Here is a 20,387-nt window from a genome sequence, read left to right on the forward strand (position 1 = left end):
GTCATTTTTACCATGATACGATGCCACCAACCAATCTCGATGCCGTCAAATCCGATTACATGTCCATATCTCCCGATAACCGAGTGTGCCCCGTAAAGAGGGTCATCCGCGCAAACCGGTTCTTTTTCATGAGCATGTTTGATCATTTTTTCGATCCCACTCCAGGTTTTTTTCATCATGACTTTGTGATTGCCGAGCTATTTCCGTGCGCCTCCGTTGCTCCGGCGGCGTATGCGGGACCTGCGGCGATCGGCGGGCGGTGTGCTTCTTGTCTTTGATTTTTTGGAGATTTTGCTTTTTTACCCCTGACATGAAAATGAGGTGAGGTCTCATTGACAGGTGTTGGAGAAATTTTGAGCCACCGTGGCTGGCGTTGCGTTGGGGTTCGGTGTGACGTGATGAGATATGGTGAAATTGATTGATTGATTTGAAGGCATCAACTTACTTGCCACTCGAGAAAGCCAGATTCAATATTGCGATGAGCTTCTTCGGTCTGGTTTTAGTATTGCTTTAGACTATATTTACAACTTTAGGCACAATATAAGTCATATCTTAGATGAATTGTCTAAATTAAGAAATATACTCTAAAACTATCATAAAAGTCATCTAAGATTTCCCTAACTTTACCTCAAGTTTTCGGTAAGTCTCAGGATTCTGCACACTTCTATAGGTAGTGGAGAGGGCGCGCTCCCAGTCCACACCATCGATCTCAGCTTCGGGTTTAGCCCCCTGAAGACATCGTCGAAGGGCACTTTCGGCAGCCTTCACATGCAACCCGCCTAGATCAGCACCGCTAAAGTCGGTGCAGCGAGGGTCTCGAGCAATAGGCTCGAGGCGATCGAATTCCTCGGCTGTTGCGTCGGGGTGGTTTGTACGATAGATGGCTCGGAGGATATCGACCCTCTCGTCAGGGGTGGGTAGGTCGATGAAGAGGCGCACGTTGAGACGGCCGGGTCGAAGCATGGCCGGGTCGATCATATCTGGTCGATTAGTTGTGCCGATGACATATACGCCTGTGCGGTCTTGAACACCATCGAGCTCCGTGAGCAGTGCATTGACAACACGGGTGCCTGCGTCTGTTGTTGCACTGTCTCGTTTTGGGACCAGGGAATCCATTTCATCGAAGAAGAGGATGCAGGGTGTTGACGAGCGTGCCCGGTTGAATAGCTCACGCACTGCGCGCTCTGATTCACCGACGTATTTATTGAGAAGTTCAGGCCCGTTGATAAGGATGAAACTGGCCTGTGCTTCGTTGGCGACAGCTTGGGCGACGAGAGTTTTACCGCAGCCGGGAGGGCCCCAAAGAAGGCAACCTGCTGGACGAGCAAGGCCAGCACGACGGTAGAGCTCGGGATCTTTGATAGGTCCAATGATTGACATATTGAGCTGGTCGCGAGCAGCCTGGAGAGCACCGACCTGCTCCCAGGAGATGTTGGGAATGACTGTGAAGCCCTCTTTTCGTAGGGAGGGAGTGAAGCTTTTGATAGCCTTTTTGAAATCTTCTTGGGTTAGGGGTGTATTTTGAGGCTCGGGAAAGATAGTAGGAAGTTGTTCGTCCGCAAGTTCCATAAGATCGGGTAGGTCAGACGACAATATGGATGGGAGTTCAAGGTGTTTGGAATATTGGGTAACGTCCAAATGGCGTTCAGATGCAAGTTGCTGTGCAAGTGTCGCGACGTTAATAATGTCAGCGCCGACGAAACCATGTGTAATCTTGGCCAGCTCTGCGAAGTCGACACTCTGTGCCAGGTCCTTGTCTCTGGTAACGAGCTTGAGGATATCTTGACGGGCCCCGAGGTCTGGGATCCGCATCTGGAGCGTACGTTCGAAAAGGCCAGTTTTGAGGACTGCAGGGTCGACATCTGTGATTCGCGATGTTGTCGCCATGGCTAAAATGTGTCGTTCCTTGTCTTGCTCAGTTGCGATGCGCTGCATCTGTCGCATGAACTGTATAATGTTGCGGCGATGGCCTTCGCTGTGGCTGCTACCTTCGGGCTTGGGCATGTACCAGTCGAGTTGCTCGATGAGGATGATGCATGGGGCTATTCTCATGGCTTCTTCAATTGCATCGTTTAAGCTTCTTTCCAGGCGCTCTGGTTCTTCGAAGCAGCCTGTAAGAGACACAATGGGGACGTCGATCTTCGAAGCAAGGAATCTAACGAGCGTCTTTTTGCCAATTCCAGGCGGGCCTGAGAGCAGAATTCCGGGGACCTTTCGCCAGCGGTTGAGGGCGAACTGTTCTGGCCATTTCAAAACGTGGTGTGTTTGTTTGCAGAGCTCTGTGTAGATGTCGGCCACGCCTCCGATCTGTATCGAGCTGGAAGGATGTTCAACCTTGTGGCGGCTCGTCTTTTGTGTTTTCTTCAGAGGTGCCTTGTCTTGCTTTTCCGTAGGCGCAGCATCTGTATCCGTCATGGCACCCTTGGGCGTGGTTACTCCATCCTTCGCTCGCTCTTCGCCATCTTCCTGCACTCGCCGCTTCTTGATCGCGCGAGGTGCTTCACTCACAGGTGGAGTCGCCGTTTCTGCAGCAGTAGCAGTTGTTGGGTTCTGGTGCCAGTGCTTCGTCATTTGTCTGTTGAGAAGAAAACGGTCGTCGTCTGGTTTGGTTGGCTCTTCGAGTTCAGCTTCAGAGTCACTTGAATCGCCGAGCTCTTCTTTACGGAACTGAAGTACGCGGTCGATTGAGTCTTCAAGAGGGCGCTTCTTTTGTCGGCTGAGGCTGGAATTTGACCTCTTGATAGCGTCATAGACGGCTGTGGTGGTCTTGAAGGGCTTGCCATCGTTCGCATCCTCGAGCTTTTTCATTACCATGTATACATCGCGATCGAGGCCCTGCCTCAGGTTCAGGCGAGGCCTTTTGGCTCCTAGAGTCATTATCGCTAGGGACTATGTCGCGTCACCGACGATCGGCTTTGATGTTGATGGGAGGTTCGAGATTTGTGAAGACTGAACGGGAAAAAAAGTTAAGAGGCCTGAGGTGGTGACAGAATAAACAGGACAAGCCACTGCTTCAGAGACAAATATCCGCGTTTGAGATTGAAATTGAAATTAATTTACCAACCGAGTTCGGTGAACGATAATTTAATGCTTACATATCAATTCGATTCGTTTATTCATATCATGGCTGTCAACGTTCTTCCTCGGTGTTGTATTATGTGTCTTACATGGAGTTATGTCTTAACTACTAACGTGACCAGTCCAGATACCTGTTGATATTGTACAATTGGAGTGGTCCTGCTGTTTGATTTGTTAATAAGGCTTACTGTTTAGATCTCAACTTAGCAAATCTGCTATAAACCTCTTATGTTTTAATCAAAGCTTTGCTAAAGTCTTATAATCTTTACTGGAAAATCTGCTCAAGGAATTATGTCAACTTGGAGAGCCTGGCTTATCGATAAGCAAGACCCTGGACCCCAGTATCGGCGCCGATGACGATAGTCTCCCTCGTGACAATCGTGACAATCGCTCGCTATCATTAAAGCGAAACCAGAAACCTCGAACTCTCAGCCTCGACTTGAACAGCCACACAACTTCTCCTAACAACCTCTCGATAAGCTCATACACTGCCAAACACATTCTCACGATCCTCATCATGGGCGGAAACGCAAGTAAAGTCACAGCCCAGGACAAGTCCGTCCCTCTCATCCCCGCGATTGCGCTCGTGACCGCCTTCGATACTAACAATCCTTAGGGCCATCCTGGACATGAAGAATCAGCGCGATAGACTTCACCAATACCAACGGCGCATAACAGTCCTCACGGATAAAGAGACCGATATCGCAAAGCAGATGCTGGCCAAGGGCGACAAGAAGCGAGCCCTGCTAGCCCTGCGGCGCAAGAAATATCAAGAGTCGCTACTAGCCAAGACAGATGCGCAATTAGCTCAGCTGGAGAAATTGACGAACGATGTCGAGTTTGCGCTTATACAGAAGGACGTGGTGTTTGGGCTGCAGCAGGGAACCAAGGTGCTTAAGGAGATTCATGCTGAGATGGGTGGGATTGAGAATGTGGAGAAGTTGATGGGCGAGACGGCGGAGGCTATTGCATATCAACAGGTATGTTACTATGGTGCTATTGTTTCACAGGTCGAAATATACTCACACACTCCTAGGAAGTCAGCGATATGCTTGGAGGTCGTATCTCGAACCAAGACGAGCAAGAGGTGGAAGACGAACTGGAAGCTCTCGAAGCCGAACTCACAGGCCCAGCCAAACTACCCTCGGTCCCCGTGGCGAATCTACCAGAAGTACAGAAGAATCCAGAAGTCGAGGCCCAAGCCGAGAAAGCGAAGCAACCAGCCATGCTTGCAGCATAGACGAGGAGCGAGCGAGACATTTTGGACAGAGCATTTTATATTTCGAGACGTTCTACTATACTTAGACTTGGGTGTATACAGCGGGCAACACGAGGCGTTGAGGCATTTCTGCATTTGAATCATGAAATACAGTATCTTGAACTTCTATCTGCTATGCGTACTTGCTGATGAGTTTCCTCATGATGGACATGGCGCCTCCTCGGTAGCCACCGCCGAACATGGCATAGTGGTTGAGGTGGTGGTATCTGAGGCGATGTCAGTATCGTTGAGTTTGAGGGAAAACGTGATCTTACAATTCGTATAGCTTCACTCTGTCGGACCACTCAGCTACTGGCTCTGCCTTTGGTACCAGTTCATGGTACTCCTTCCAGAAGTGATTGGTGAAGCCTCCAAACATGTTCATGATGCCGAGTTCAAACTCAGAGTGGCCGTATACAGCTGAGGGATCATAGACAACTTCTTCGCACCCGCCTTGACCAGCGATTTGCCCCTTGGAATGATTCCCACTCCATAGATCGCCATGGATAACGACAGGTGTGATGTTCTTCACAACATCGTCCCCAATCAGCCGTGGAACTACCTTGCTAGCAACTGTCTCAACAACTTCTTCAAGTTCTGGATCAGCACCATTGTTGCGAACTGCCTGACGCGCGATATGTCTCAGACGGTTATTAGCGTAAAAGTCAGCCCACGACTCTCGCCATGAGTTATCTTGCTCTGTAGCACCGCAGCACGTAGGGACTGGGAACCCAAACATTGGCTTGTCATAGCCTTCTGGGATGGGAGCTGGTGTTGCATGTAGCTGCGCAACCTTTGAAGCGAGAGTCTTGCCTGAACCACCAGATGCTGATGACCCCAAATCGAGAAAGTCAGTGGCGAGGAAGTATTGCCCTGGACGGCCTGTGAGGGCTCCGTGGGCATGAGATCTGGGACAGAAGTTGGGAACTGAGTCTGCTATGGCATTAAGGGAGGCATGTTCACCTGAGCTCTGTTAGATCATGATATTAGACGGCTGTGTATGAAACGGATACTGACCTCTAAACATAACCTCAGCTTCCTTCCCTGTACCAGTCTTGACAAAGTAATTCAAAGGCTTGCCATCCTTCTCGGACGTTATCTTGAACGTAGAAACAAAGCCCGATCCACCATGAGCGTTGATAGCCGAGTTGGCGGGGTCTAGCCCCAGGGCTTCAACGATGGCGGGGTCGACTTTCGTATGCGGCATGATCTCCAAGGGTTGCGGGGTCTATACAAGCGTGGCGATATTCAGGTACGCGATTTGTTTGTGGTGCTTTCCAAACTGAACTTGGCTGGTATGAAGATGGGAAGATGGAGTGGGATGATGAGGTGACGTCAAAGCTTTGGTGTTAGTAATGCGAAAATATGCACGGAAGCTTGGAGCATTGCAACGTAGTGACTTATCCTACTTATTTTTCCCAAAATTGTTTAGATGCAGAGGGAGAGATATGATGTTATCATTTCATCATAGCAGGATGTTACCGTAGACGTTGTTTAGTGAGTATCCAAGCCGTGTGTCTCGGCAAATAGACTGTTCACTTCATTAGGGCACCTTGAGAAGTACGATCAGCCCGAGTTTGTATCAAAGCGAACAAGGAACCCTCTTGTTTTCATGGGTGCATCACTCAATCGATTAAGTAGCATTGTTCTCGTGGGCCACTACTGTTGGAAGCTTGATCGGAGGTCTATGTTCACATCTCCAAGTCCGGAGCTTTTTGACCCGGAGTGGGTGGGGCCGACCGATCGGGAGCTAAGTAATTCACGGCGCCGGTCTTTTGCATATCGGGCCGTCATCCGGAGAGTCCAGAGAAGACGGCTTTTCTGAAGAAGAAACTGCATTCAAGTATGAGTGGGTTAAGGTGAAAGTGCGAAGCTAGTTTCTTTGATGTAGTCATCAGATAATGAATACAGTAGGTGACAGTGACAAGTTATGTAGACAACAAAAGAGCTGCCCCCGATGAACCCCTAAACAGTGATTCAAGTGATGAGGTAACCAAGCCAGAGGTTATCCTACACCTCATCTTGGGCCAAAAACGTGCTAGGCTTGTCCAGTTCTTTGTTACATCTTTGCCACGGATGAATAGCCCAATTCCATGCTTTTCTTTTGTGGGTGCCAGAAGGCCCGAGATCTGTCGAGTACCTGCAAGATCTTCCAGATCACTCCACTCTTGGCCAATGTCTTGAATGGCAAGGTAGTTGCTGTACGGCTCCTGGTCAAACAGATCCTAGCTGTTTCTACTCGAATCATACGGTTGCTTTCATCAAGAGAACAGGGCATGATCGGGTCCGACCCTGATGACACATTCACATTCCGACGATACATCAATGAAAGGCCAGCTTCTGTACTCTATTCAGTACTACCAGGTAGGTACCTACCCTTATCTATAACATAAAAATACGTAAACTCCGCCTCGGAGCCGATCCGAATGAGCACTCCACCCATCGGATGAGCCCACATCGGCCCCGTCAAATCCCAAGCCCAATCAAATCCCCGTCATGTTTCTGATGTGACAATGACATGCCTTGTTGTTTCCGAGCAAACGCCAATCGCAAGTAATGGTATAGATCAAGAACTCCATAAGATAAAACTCGCTATTCGTTCCGATAGTAATTCGTCAGACCAGGGCGTGTGGGTGTATGTGTGTTCGGTCTTATTGTTTGGTGGGGGTCTCGATGTATGAGGATGCAGCGTAGGTTGTACCGCTGCTGAGTGATGCGTTGTCTGAGTCGACGGTTGATGATGGTGTTGATGAGGACATGGAGAATGATGCTGAGTTGTTGGAGTGTGAACCACCGTTGAAGCAGGTTGTGCATGGGCATAGAGGGTTGTTTGTCATTGGCGGCGGAGGTGCACAGTGACGAGCGAACCAACTCTTGACTGAGGAAGGCATCTTGAGTATGAGCGAGGTTGATATAGTTGTGGTGGCTGAAGTAGTGTTGAGTAGTAAGAGTAGTAAGATAGATGTAAGACTCGTTGAGACTGAAGATATCTCAAGTGTAACAAACGTCAAGTTGTGTGTAAGTCGCTTGCTAAGATCAAAGAAGACAAGAATAAACTACAGTTCCACGAAAGAACGAAGAGGATGTCTTGGGTATTTATGTTTCTTCACTTCTATAGCATGTGGGACCAACAAACCAACCCGAGATTCTCCTTTGCAAAAGTATTCTTTCTCATCCATCAAAAAGCTCGAAGCCATCCAAGACCAAGACCAAGACCATCCCTGACCTGACCCATGCACGGCAACAAAATGGGGCAGCCTCCTCTTCTCAGCCAGATACCGAGAGACGTCCGGAAAAAGAGTGGGTTCGCAAATCTACATATCAAATCGCGATACCTTCACTTTTTACCGCGTTTTCTTAGACGTTTTATATCTCCTCCTACGAATCTCTCTCTTGACCGAATCTCCCCAGAGCCAAGACCCTTTCTTACATGGGATGGATTATGGCGCGGTTTTTCTGTTCCCCTCACGACAAGTAAATCTCCATTTCCCCGCGTTTCCCCCCCCAATCGTCGGCCTGGGGAGAGGGGACCACGTGCTAAACGGGGGATAAGCGCGGCAACTGATTAAAGTTGTGGCCTTATTTCGACGTGCAGTTGCATTGGGTTCAACGGCTTGTCAAGTTTGGGTGTTGCGTGTTGAGGAGGAAGTGGTTTGGAGGCGTTGGCACGTGAGGTTGACGGATGATTGAGTGAGCTCACTGCGAGACAGGACTGCAAAGGAATAGCATATAACTAGTTAGGTAATTGGCTGAAGAGTTTGCCTTACTGTTTGTAACAACTAAGTTACTATAGTCTAATGGCAATGGTCTGGGTGTAGTCTTGGCTCAAGTTAGCATTTAGATATGCTAAGCTGATCTATACCACCAGTAGCGGTTGACTTACACGCCTTTAACCTCACTTATCAAAACAACACAGTTGATAATCCCCAAATCCCCTACTTCTCCAAATCACCCTATATTCCATCATAGCTCACCATCAGCCTCATCCCTATAATCCCCAACATCACGAGACTCACCATCATCTACAGATTCCATCTCAGATTCTCCTCCCGCGTCGGTCTTGGGTCGGCATTCGCAAATCCTACCTCACACCTCCTCCCTTGGCCTCTATTAAACGCCAATTGCTTGCATGCGGCTCTTCCGCAGTGGATCTGGAAATGAAACCGATGCAATTCCCGCCTCGAACCTCAACGGAACGAGAACCCATTGGTTAGAAGCTGTTGCCCCCTTTGCGGCTCGATCCGATGTCTTATCTACGTCAGGAGATTTTCATCATTGAGACGTGGGTCGCTGGCAAGGGGAATAACCGAGGATAAGCTGGGAAAATCTTGTTCAGAGATTTCATTTCGTGAGTCACGAATATCTGTGCTTAAGGGGGCTTATCATACATATATGATGTGATAAAAGCTGTGGAGATGGGAGGCGAGGAAAGAGAAAAGTCACGATATGGACAAGGAGTCGTGGGAAAGTTGAGGCTGACTTTAGGTTGTGATGGTGTGCGGCGAGACGAGAGATCGCCAAGCCTTGCCCATGATGGGTGGCTTTCAACTGCACGTCGATGATCTAAGCTATAGTTGTTTCCGAATACCTTCTTCTTCTTCTTCTTTCTTCTTCTTTCTTTTACCGGCATAAGCCATCTCAATACTCACCCTACTATCTATCATCTAACCCTTTGATCCATTATTAATACACTTTGTCAACAAGTTGAAATCATCCCATTATGAGCTAAGAATGCGGCTCTGAGACGATGCATGAAATTGGACCCTTACATCCGAGAGACTTATTAGCCGAGTCTGGACCGAAACATCGAATCGTCTTCTTGTACATAATTAGTCCAACAGCCCATCTGTGACTTGTTCCGTTTACTCAATAGAACTGGGTTTGTTGAGAATGACTCTTCCGACCCCTCAGCTGTTCTCATCACTCAAGAACCCATGACTGACTCCAAGTCAGCCAAAGTTGGCTGCGTGGAACAATCTTCTTCTATCATGCTTGGGGTCAAAGGCAGTGCGAGTATGAGTCTTGAGAGTCTCAGTGACTACTCGTCATCTCACGAGATTTGACGGTTCATCACCCTTGATCTCACACGCCACGCCAAATCACGAATCACGGCATGAGGAATACATCAGTTGCAGGGCGTGGATACGCGAAAAATCATCTTGTTGGAGACCATATCGCCCGTCAATCCTTTGAATCATCCGTCCTTCTATCGAACCAATCGGACTACATTCGAGAGCATCGAAACCATGTGTCTTTACGAGCAGCGAGCTCCAAAGACCGGCCGATGCATGCTAAATTAAAAAAACAGGAATATCCACCCATGTCTCCCACTCTTGTTCATGAGTGTTTGTTTGTTTCATCTACTCTCGGTTTTGGTTGGAACCGCAGCTTCCTGGAGCTCAAGTCTCACATCTTTGTTATTATATCATATCCTCCACCACTGCTCGTCTAACAGCATTTTCAAGTGGAGCTGTTTAGATACCGAGGGTGAACTCGACACCGACATCGATGTCACGGGCTATTCGAGTGTTAGTAATCAGAACAGACACTACAGTGGTCATGGCAACTTACCCATCTTGACGACCTTGGACAGCTGGACAGCCTTCTCGGCGGCGGTTTGTAGGTCATCGATGGAGAAGATCTTAAGACCAGAGTCGTTGATGAGCTGGTGAGCCTGCTCAACGTTGGTACCCTGGAGACGGGCAATGATGGGGATTCGGAGGTTCATGCTCTCAACGGTCTTGATGAGACCAGTGGCGATAGCGTCACATCGGACAATACCACCGAAAATGTTGACAAAGATAGCGGTGACCTTAGCATCGCTGGTGATGAGCTCGAAAGCCTCTCGGATAGCAGCGGGAGTGGCACCACCACCAACGTCGAGGAAGTTAGCGGGCTGACCTCCGTTCAGCTTGATGATATCCATGGTGGCCATGGCAAGACCAGCACCGTTGACAAGGCAGCCGATATCACCGTCAAGCTTGATGAAGTTGAGGTTGGACTCAGCAGCGCGGACCTCATCGGGGTCCTCCTGGGTGGTGTCGCGCCACTCAAAGACGTCCTTCTGTCGGAACTCGGCGTTGTCGTCGAAACCGAACTTGGCGTCCATGCAAAGAACCTTGTGGTCGGAGGTCTCGGAGAGGGGGTTGATCTCAATCTGGGTAGAGTCCTTCTCGGTGAAGATCTTGTAGAGCTTCTGGATGGTGTCCTTGGCCTCCTCGATGCACTGCTCGCTGAAGCCAAGCTTAGTGGCAATGTCGCGGGCAACCTCGTCGGTGACACCAACGTTGATGTCGATGTAGTTGGTGTGGATGGCATCGGGGGTCTCCTTGGCGACGGTCTCAATGTCCATACCGCCCTGGGAAGAGGAGACGATGACGGGGCACTGGTTCTGACGGTCCATGAGGATGGCGAGGTAGAACTCACGGCGAGCAAACTTGCGCTCGCAAATGTAGACGGCGTTGCAGAGACGGCCGCCAGCGCCCGTCTGCTTGGTGATGAGGTTGTGGCCGATCATCTGCTCGGCGAACATCTCGGCCTCGTGGGGAGAGTAGATGACACGGACACCGCCCTTCAGGCCGTTGTCGAAGGTACCCTTTCCTCGGCCACCGGCAAGGACCTGGGCCTTGATAACCATATCATCGTTGCCAATCTTCTCAGCGATCTCCTTGGCCTCCTTGGCGGACTTTGCGACGGAACCCTTGGGGACACCAATGCCGTACTGTTGGTGGTTAGCAGCCGTGGTTTTCCTGAGGTGAGTCCCGTAGTTTGTAGTTCGTAGTATCGACGATCGTCAAGGGGGGGGACATTGAGTAGATAAAACCTTACCTGTCGGAGGAGGTCGGCAGAGAGGTACTCGTGAATGCTCAGAGCTCGTCGTTGCTGAACGCCGGGGAATCGAGCGGCAGGGGCAGCAAACTGGAGCTATTATTATGGTTAGCAACTGTTTGTATATATATATATATATATATTAAGCGCATCACCAAGCATTTGTCTAGCGGGCAATAACATAACTGGGACATACCTTTGAGGCGTTGAGGGCCGAAGCCACAGCACGACTACGGCCGAGCTTGAACATTGTGACGGATAAAGGAAGAGAGGAGATTGGGGATATGGTCGAGAAAGAGAGGGACTTTGGGGGGATAAAGAGAAGGGGAGAGGGCGGTTTAGATCGTCACAAGGAGGTAGGTAACAGTAGAAAAAGAGGTTTTCGGATGACGAGGAAAACCAAATCCACGAAGCTACGGCGCTCAATCAATCAGGAGGCTCAGACAGACCACTAACCTAGGCTTGTGCTCTGTGGTTTGATCCACTATTTTGGGCACGGGATTTGTCGGGCTAACTTGGAGACAGGACTCCAGGAGCAGAACGAGACAAATTAGTACGGAAAAGGACATTCACCGATTTGATAATGATATAATAATAGTTGATTGTTGATGATAATGTCTTTGTTACCCGTTTCGTCTCTCTAAAGCTGAATCTATCTATATAATTGACTTTGCAACAGAATTGACCTCAACGTCCTCGGCCATGCTAGTTGCAGAATATATCGCTTCTCTTCTCTGAGCAAATGACATGACAACCAACATCTGTTCCCGCGGGCTCGTCACGGTGACCAAGATCCATCATCTACCGTCCTCTCAGTCTCAGGGCTGTAGCAAATCCCACTTTTTTACTAACCGCCAAACCTGTTCCAGCGCGGCACAAGACTACCGAGCTGTGAAAACCGGCCATGCAAATCCGTCTCGGGTGAGTCCAAGGTGAAGCACGAATAAAAAACGTTGCCGTTGGATACTAAAACGTCTCCGGGTTTCGGCTACAATAGGCACGTACGTCGTTGGCCGGATTTCCCCCACAGGGAGAAAGACGTCCAGTGATAGGATACCAAAGTCTTCAACTTCATGGTGTTCATTATTATTGTAGGTATACAAGATAAGGTAGAGTTAATGTCTCATCAGAGACCATTTCACGTAAATCCACTAAACGGCGTCCCTATAACCTTCCCCTTATCATCCCATCTCACTCCTTCGCCTCTCAAAAGCTTCCTCTTCTCATCAAGAGTGATTCCCTCACCATCTTTAGGCCACTTCCCCTTGAACCCACCCAACGCACCTCCAGTAGCCACAACGCGATGACATGGTACTTCTGGTGCGAACGGGTTCCGTCGCAGCGCGTTGCCTACAGCTCTTGGTGACGACTTTAAATGAGCAGCCATGATACCGTATGTTGAGAAGCTACCCCGTGGGATCTGGCAGAGAAGTGTCCATACACTCTTCTCGAACGGTGTGCGAGTGGATGTTTCGATGAGAGCTAGTTGAGAAGCCATGATTGTGGTGAAGTCAGCGGGCGAGATTGGTGCAGCAGGTGAGGATTGTTTCTTGGTCTTTGTGACTTTGACTTTGCGATCTTCTTGGGGCTCTTCAAGAGGTCGCTTGCTTTTGGTGAGGGCTGCCATAGCTTTCTCTAGCAGATATGGTACAATGAGTGAAGTGCGTTGAAATATATGTAAGGGTAATTCCAAGTTATAGGTATTGCCTATTGGATGGCTTGCAGTGTCGATATGAAGTGAAAGGGCAAAATCAAAGAGTCACAGTTTAAATCACGGTCATTAAAGATGCGTCACGTCAAAGGGCGTGGTCGACGCCAACATCTAGAGCAACACATATCGCGAAGTCATGTGACGCGCATCGACAGGTAGCCAGCCATGCTGGTAAATGCTATACACATAAATGGCTTAGATATCTGCAATCTGCCTTAGAATTGTAATAGCGAATACTTCCGGGAAAATGGTTTCTTTTTGTCGGCGTAGGCGTACAGTAACCTTCAGGATATGTACTGTCCCTCGACTCACACGAGCTCCATACACAGCTTATACAATCATAGATACGAAGCCAATCGTTTGATTATATGGCACCATCTAACTTATCCATCCAGATAGAAGACCAAAAAGAAATAATATCCACGAAATGTCCAAAAGATAACTGTCAAGATTGGGATTCGAACCCAAGAATCTTTCGATACTGCAGAATCCAGTTAACCGGATAAGACAACGTCTTGAATGCAGCGCCTTAGACCACTCGGCCATCTTGACGATGTGATTGATGTAAGCAAGCAAAACAACGTCAGGGTATACACTAAGCTGCTTTTGCCAACTCTTCGTCTTGATGCCTCCTACTCTATATCCCAGTTGGAACAGAGCATCTACTTCAATTGAGAACAACAAGATCTATTTACTGTTCATTTAGCATCATGCCTCCAACTTCTTCTCAGTCTTAACTGGCTGGTCCTTCGCGAGCTGCTTCGTCTCATGTATCGCAAGTCTTTGCCTAGGTACTGAATGACCTTTCCGAGAGCTTGACAGAGACAGCAGTGGACTTCAGTATGTGACCCATGATATTATTTACACAAGTTCGTCGTTTCGATCTACAAAAGCTTCCCTTAGTTGTGACCATCTCGTTATTCCATGTCTCCTCATTTCTGTACCAAAAAGCAGCACGCTGGTATATGTATGAATGTATGTATGATGTTTTTCTCAAACAGAGGGAGGTGATGTCTCCAATCTAACCCAACGCCAATGATTATGCCGATCCTAGTTACGGGGTTACCATGCCTGCTCCCGACGGCTCCTGTTTTTGGTTTTCACAAGACGCGACTCGCAAATGCTTCTTTGCATGCTGTTTCTCGCTGGACTTTGATCATCTCCGGACTCTCGTGTCTCTTATGCTGAGACGACGGGATGATTCATACACATCCCTGTCATTCAAGCATGAATGACGTTTCTCGTGAGTGATGTTTTGTTTTCGTATGTACCGATGCGACCACCGGACGGACGGTGGCTTCCATTCTAGACCATGAAGGACTCTCCGCAGCCGCATTCCTCCTCTGAGAGGTCTGTTAGTATTGTGACAATCTGTGACTGTTGCGGCAACTTACTGATGTTCGGGTTCTTGAACACAAATCGCTGGTTAAGCTTGTCCTCAACATAATCCATCTCACTTCCAATGATGCTAAACAGCGCCTTGCTATCGATCAAGACCTTGACTCCATCCTGCTCAACGGTCTCGTCAAAAGCACCAGGCTTATCAACGTATTCAAGATGATACGCCAAGCCACTGCATCCTCGGTTCCGTACTCCGACCTTGATGAGCTTCGGTTCCGGCTGATCCAGCAATTCTCGCAATTGCTCCACCGCAGAAGGCGTCAACTTCATAGCGGCCTTGCGCGGTCGTAGCTTAGATCGTGGTCTAGCTGCCTTTGGCTTCTGAGTTTCTGTTTCGCTGAGCTTCGGAGCTGATGCCGATGTGGCGGGAGTAGCAATTTGTGTTGGTGCGGGTTCTTGTTTCTTAGGTGGTTGAGGATGCTGAGGTTGTTGCGGAGGAGGTCGTGTCTCGTGGACTTTAGGAAGAGGATCAGGTTGTGTTATTGAAGTTTCAGGAACATCGTCGTTTCTCGGAGGCGTCGAGGTATGTGTTGGTAGAGTGTATGAATGGTAGGACACGGCGAGAGGTCTCGAGGTTGAGAATTGCCTCAGAGGGCATCCTCGTCGCAGGGCGATTCTCGTTATCGATCTTGAGGCAAACATTGTGGGGGCATGTGGTGGTGATGTTGAGGTTAAGGATTGGTATCAAGAAAGGCAAAGGATTTAGTGGATGGATAGTGGAGGCTTATGATTTCAAAGCCCGGCTCCTCGGTGCTAAAAGGCGTTTGTTGCCGGAGACCGCTGGTACGTCAGAATGGCTCCCCGATCTTGTCCGAGCGAATCAGAGCGTGAGAATTTGTCAGGCTCACGTGATGTTAACGGCCAGATTCATTCAACAAAGAGGACCATGGCAATCATGACAAATAATGGCATCGGAAAGATATCATAATGGTCTTTTTACTTCTTTGATAATTGGTACGCAAGGTAAGTCTGTTCGGTCTCGAATGGGTTATGAGAGCTTATATACAGTATTACGTGAAGCTAGGTAGGTACCTAAAATGCAATAGTTTTTATGTTGGTCATCAAGACAAAAAAGACAGGCCATCAAGGTTTGTAATTCTGACAACCAGTTGGATGATCCAGAATAAATATGCTGGGACATTCATGTAGTTCTCTGATTAGATTTACGGACAATGGGCATAAACTGTGGCTTAATTAATTAGTTCTCCATTGGATTACACCAGATTCATACTGGTAATGATGGATGTCACCAAATGACAACATCATGCACACTTTATTTTAGTAGGTAGCTGCCATTGTCAGAGCAGTACGGAGTACCTTGCATGTCAAAACAATCCTATCCAATAGCTCCCCTTCCATACTGCACAAGAACACAAAATGGGGGACGGGAACATTTATACCCAAACCCATGCAATAGCACTACACCAAAGTAAGTACCGTGGATACCAATTAATTGCAACAAGTCACAGTACCGAGGACACGGATCGTCAATCATGACCCATGCCATGCATCAGAAGCGATTGTTATATGCAGGCTCGCTAAACAGAGTTGCAACCAGATCAATGACAGCTGTTTATCTCAACAACGTAACATGCCTATCAGTTACGTTAGTAGTTACTATCGCTATCACGATGCAGCAAGGCCAAGACTCCATTCCGATATCTCCAACTCCAACTCACTGTAACCAGGTAATCAATCAGTGGATCGCTTTATCTCGGTTTACCTGCTCAGAAGGAACACAGCGACCCCAACAAATGCGGCTGAAGTGAAACGTAGTCTATGTATGCAAATCCACGAGTGTCAAATCAGGCAGGCCGTGGAACCGCTGGACATGAGATATCGTGGTATCCGCAGTCTGGGCGGAACGTTACATGCGGATATAAATTAATTGGACCTCTCTCACCTCATGGTCAGAGCTGGGTTATCGTGATGAGTGAGTATCGGCGGATGTTACGAGAAGGACAAAGCATTGATTGCATTGCCTTGCATTGCATTGCCGGGTGCCAGTGACGTATTTCTAAAAACAAGATGGCAAGATGAGAATTTTCGTAATGAGGCATGCATCTTCGTATTGGTATTTCTATGTATAGGTATCTTGGAGAGACAATTGGTGAACCGTTCAACTGGTTACGGGCTGTAAAGTCTGGAGATTTGGTGTTGTTTGGCCAATCACGGAGCTTCACAGCCGGGCCTTTCCCCTGGAAGACAGACCCTAAATTGATCTGGGGTTTGGAGACCACTAAACATGCGCAACGGCTTGGCTTGTCCTGTCTTGAAATGGCATCAGAAAAGCAACCATGAAATCTACAGTGAAATAAATGTAAATGTTACTATCGCCAAGAAAGGTGTCACCAAGTTCAACTTGCAGATGATGACCTCAGTAGCCCAAATCAACCAGCCAGCCAGCCACTCTCATCTCAGCCTGGCAATAGAATCGAATCGAATCCACAATTGTTCCAAAGTTTGGGTAGAACGTTACCAATGAATGGGGCATCTGTGACATCCACGAACGTTACCGTTAGGGTACGCCACTGCAGCTGGATAGCCTCTCATGTTTGAGAAATGCTACCCCATGGAGACGATGGCTTTTGATCTTGTGAATCTGGGGAATACCGTGGACGTTTTGGGAGTGAGTTTGACGTGACATTTCTGAATGTAGTTTCTGTGGTGGTTGAGATGATACGAGTCTCAAGACTTGGCGGTTGAAAGCAGTCAACTAGGTAACCTAGCACTCGCTCTATCAAGAGTAACGGAATGGACCTTTTTGCAGAGCCTCAACTCTTGATATCATCTTGATATCAATCTCTTTATTGTTTTTGTAACACCTGACGATATCTTCACAAAGCATTGCATTGCATTGCATGTCTGTAAGATAGAGACTGTCATCGTCGGCCTCGGCCGATACGTTGATAATAATGGAAATGGAAAAATACGCCACCCTCACCCACTGTAAGCGGATCGACACCCTCCATCCATTGTTGCATCTTCCCATTAACCCCCCTGTAACTAACCCGCACCACCCTCACAATTCCCCATCTTCCACCATCCATCCCATCCACTCTCACCACTTGACGAGACCCCTGACAATCTATCCATTCTCCTTCTTTTCCTCTCTCTCCTCTCTTCGCCTTCTCGTGATACACACATTTCCCCAATTGTAACTAACTATCAAGGACGGGCAGGGGTCGGGTCTAGTTTATTTTTGGGGCACCCTTACGATAGAGTTACGTCGCGTGCCTGTCTGTATCTCTCCATCTTTTCTCGCAACTACTTTAATTCTGCTACATCCGGGACTTATCTGGGCTTCTTTTCTTGGATCTATCTCATTCATTCATCTTCTGGTCTTCAATTGTCTAGACAAGCATATCAATTGTCTTATACAGGGCATTGACCCTCATCTCAACACCATCAACACACGACAAACATGTCTACTCACGAAAAGGAATCCCCCATCGCCCAAGCGGCCTCAGAATCCGCAGACTCAGATACACCAGGCTTCCGCCCCAAAGGATGGATGTACAAGACCGTCCGCATCGCTGGAGTTGACCTCTGGTACGCTTCGCCCAAGGTCCAACTCCTCATGGTCTCCATCGTCTGCTTCCTATGTCCCGGCATGTTCAACGCCCTGACTGGTCTCGGAGGTGGCGGCCAAGTCTCCAATGAAGCCCAGGACCACGCCAACACGGCTCTCTACAGCACCTTTGCTGTCATTGGTTTCTTCGCCGGTACTTTCGCAAACAGACTTGGACTTCGTCTGACTCTGTCCATCGGAGGTTTGGGATATTGTGTCTATGCTGCTTCCTTCTTGTGCTACTCGCACACTCAGAACATGCCCTTTGTCGTCTTTGCTGGTGCTCTCTTGGGTCTCTGCGCTGGTCTCTTGTGGGCTGCTCAGGGATCTATCATGATGTCTTATCCTCCTGAGCAGAGCAAGGGACGATACATCTCTTGGTTCTGGGTCATCTTCAACATGGGTGCTGTCATTGGTTCTCTTGTGAGTATCTCTTGGACCTTGGTTTGCAATTTGTAGTCACTAACATATCTTAGATCCCCCTTGCTCAAAACATCAACAAGAAAGCTGGCCCCGTCTCCGACGGTACATACGCCGCTTTCATCGCTCTCATGGCCATCGGCGCCGTTCTTGCCCTCATGATCTGCGACGCCGACAAGATCGTTCGCGAGGACAACACCAAGGTCATCGTCATGAAGAACCCCTCATGGAGCACCGAAATCAAGGGTCTCTGGGAAACACTCTCCCACGCCCCCTGGGTTGTCCTCCTCTTCCCCATGTTCTTCTCCTCCAACATCTTCTACACTTACCAAAACGTCAACATGAACCTCGCTCAGTTCAACGTCCGCACTCGCGCTCTTAACAACTTACTCTACTGGCTCGCTCAGATCTTTGGCGCCCTTATGGTTGGATACGCTCTTGACGCCTCTAGCGTCCGTCGCAGTGTCCGTGCAAAGATCTCTCTGGTCGTCCTCTTTGTTCTGACCTTTGCTATCTGGGGCGGTGGCTATGCCTGGCAGAAGGATCAGCGACCTCGTGAGATCGCCATGAACCCTGCCAACGAGGATGACAAGATTGACTGGGACGATGGTGCTCACAAGTTCCTTGCTCCCATGTTCCTCTACTTCTTCTACGGCTTTTTCGATGCTGCTTGGCAGACTTGCATCTACTGGTACATGGGTGCTCTCTCCAACTCTGGCCGTAAGACAGCCAACTTTGCTGGTAAGTCCCAATCATCATCCTTCTCACTTATGTCCATCCATACCAGAGCACTAACTTGTCAAACCAGGCTTCTACAAAGGTATCCAATCGGCCGGTGCAGCCATCTTCTGGCGTCTCGACGGCCTTGGCAAGCCATTCGACACCATCTTTGCCGCTACATGGGCCTGCCTCGGTGCTTCGCTCGTCATCGCCGCCCCCGTCATCTTCATGAAGATCCAGGACTCCGTCTCAGTTGAAGAGGATCTTAAGTTCAGCGACGAGAAGATCGAGGATGTCATTGTCGCACCTACAGATAAGAAGATCGCCCTCACAGAGGCGTAGATAAGGGAGAGCGATAAAAGGGATTACTATATATAAGAATATTTAATAATTTAATGATCTATCGGCGTTGATTATATCTGCATTAGAGAGTTGGATGGGTCACCTTACCTATGGAGTAGGTTATTGCTTGACGTATTACATTGCATGAAGCGAGTTAATAAATATTGACGTGTATATCTAGAGGAACACATACGCCCTCGGCGGCTTTCTCCTTATTTGTGTTCCTCCATACGATTGTGGCTCTGCCATTATGCTCACCAAAGACACGACCACGTAGTAGACTCACAGCAGAGCCACCCCAACTCAGCAGACACTTTACATTGCAGTTGCAGAGGGAAACAGGTTTCAAGGACGATAGATCCTAATTCTTCTTGTTCTTCCTATTCTATTGCAGAATACATCCATTTTGTCTTTCTTTTCCATCACCTGTCCTGCCTGTCCATTCCTTGTTTCACCAGACTCCTTTCCCAGAAGTTCATTGATGAATAACAAACATGATACGACAGGCTTGCCGTCTCTTTTTCATACAGTAAGAATCAGATACACTCGTTTTTGCGCCGGCGGCGTTTGAGAATACATTAGAGAGAAACCCAAGAATAGAAAAAATAAAACAACCCAGGAACCCATGAATCGTTTGCAAGCCGTTTTCGAATGCACCCGTGCCCAGAGGTTATTTTTCCTTTTTCCACCGCCCTGCCCCATCTTCGCCTGAAGAGATAATACAGGGATGCAAAAACCAGGAAGAGAATGAATGTGAGAAGATCGAATGTAAGAATGCGGGATGAGCTGTACCCTGAAATTTGAAGGGAGACCGACGATCTCCAATATGAGTGTCGAACCTCAAAAGGACCCAGCGCTCGCGCTTCGTGATAAGATCCTTGAAAAAGTTCCACCATGGGAACCGAGTTGAAACCCGTAAAACATAAATTATCAGACCCAAATGTAAATAACGCCGTTGTGCTGATGGATATAGAGGTCATAAGGAACATGACGATGTTTCCCATCTGCTGAAAGAAGTTCAAACAAAAATGGGGGGTATCAAAGATGAAGTAGTTACT

The 20,387-nt window shown here is 48.3% G+C and overlaps 7 protein-coding genes across 7 annotated transcripts; 2 read left to right on the plus strand and 5 right to left on the minus strand.

Moving 5' to 3' along the window:
- Positions 1 to 606: 606 nt before the first annotated feature.
- On the minus strand, positions 607 to 2,877 carry FSUBG_712 (ribosome biogenesis ATPase RIX7; the record flags this gene model as incomplete). Its single annotated transcript, XM_036685391.1, has 1 exon — positions 607 to 2,877. One exon carries the CDS (start codon positions 2,875 to 2,877, stop codon positions 607 to 609), a length of 2,271 nt encoding a protein of 756 aa, XP_036543728.1.
- A 718-nt stretch (positions 2,878 to 3,595) lies between these two features.
- Positions 3,596 to 4,318, plus strand: FSUBG_713 (VPS20 vacuolar sorting; the record flags this gene model as incomplete). Its single annotated transcript, XM_036685402.1, has 3 exons — positions 3,596 to 3,633; positions 3,695 to 4,058; positions 4,115 to 4,318. The coding sequence occupies 3 exons, from the start codon at positions 3,596 to 3,598 to the stop codon at positions 4,316 to 4,318; spliced, it is 606 nt and encodes a 201-aa protein (XP_036543729.1).
- Positions 4,319 to 4,469: 151 nt separating this feature from the next.
- On the minus strand, positions 4,470 to 5,543 carry FSUBG_714 (serine threonine kinase; the record flags this gene model as incomplete). Its single annotated transcript, XM_036685413.1, has 3 exons — positions 4,470 to 4,563; positions 4,612 to 5,299; positions 5,354 to 5,543. The coding sequence occupies 3 exons, from the start codon at positions 5,541 to 5,543 to the stop codon at positions 4,470 to 4,472; spliced, it is 972 nt and encodes a 323-aa protein (XP_036543730.1).
- A 4,267-nt stretch (positions 5,544 to 9,810) lies between these two features.
- On the minus strand, positions 9,811 to 11,414 carry FSUBG_715 (succinyl ligase; the record flags this gene model as incomplete). Its single annotated transcript, XM_036685424.1, has 4 exons — positions 9,811 to 9,854; positions 9,908 to 11,057; positions 11,165 to 11,260; positions 11,361 to 11,414. 4 exons carry the CDS (start codon positions 11,412 to 11,414, stop codon positions 9,811 to 9,813), a joined length of 1,344 nt encoding a protein of 447 aa, XP_036543731.1.
- Positions 11,415 to 12,302: 888 nt separating this feature from the next.
- FSUBG_716 (methylated-DNA cysteine methyltransferase) lies at positions 12,303 to 12,791 on the minus strand (the record flags this gene model as incomplete). Its single annotated transcript, XM_036685435.1, has 1 exon — positions 12,303 to 12,791. One exon carries the CDS (start codon positions 12,789 to 12,791, stop codon positions 12,303 to 12,305), a length of 489 nt encoding a protein of 162 aa, XP_036543732.1.
- A 1,389-nt stretch (positions 12,792 to 14,180) lies between these two features.
- FSUBG_717 (Fe S cluster assembly ISA1) lies at positions 14,181 to 14,918 on the minus strand (the record flags this gene model as incomplete). The annotated part of the gene is made up of 2 exons (XM_036685446.1): positions 14,181 to 14,218; positions 14,270 to 14,918. The coding sequence occupies 2 exons, from the start codon at positions 14,916 to 14,918 to the stop codon at positions 14,181 to 14,183; spliced, it is 687 nt and encodes a 228-aa protein (XP_036543733.1).
- Positions 14,919 to 17,700: 2,782 nt separating this feature from the next.
- FSUBG_718 (DUF895 domain protein) lies at positions 17,701 to 19,329 on the plus strand (the record flags this gene model as incomplete). Its single annotated transcript, XM_036685457.1, has 3 exons — positions 17,701 to 18,270; positions 18,324 to 19,008; positions 19,076 to 19,329. The coding sequence occupies 3 exons, from the start codon at positions 17,701 to 17,703 to the stop codon at positions 19,327 to 19,329; spliced, it is 1,509 nt and encodes a 502-aa protein (XP_036543734.1).
- Positions 19,330 to 20,387: the final 1,058 nt, after the last annotated feature.

Source organism: Fusarium subglutinans, assembly GCF_013396075.1.
Source record: "Fusarium subglutinans strain NRRL 66333 chromosome Unknown NRRL66333_c0000003, whole genome shotgun sequence".
NCBI lineage: Eukaryota > Fungi > Ascomycota > Sordariomycetes > Hypocreales > Nectriaceae > Fusarium > Fusarium subglutinans.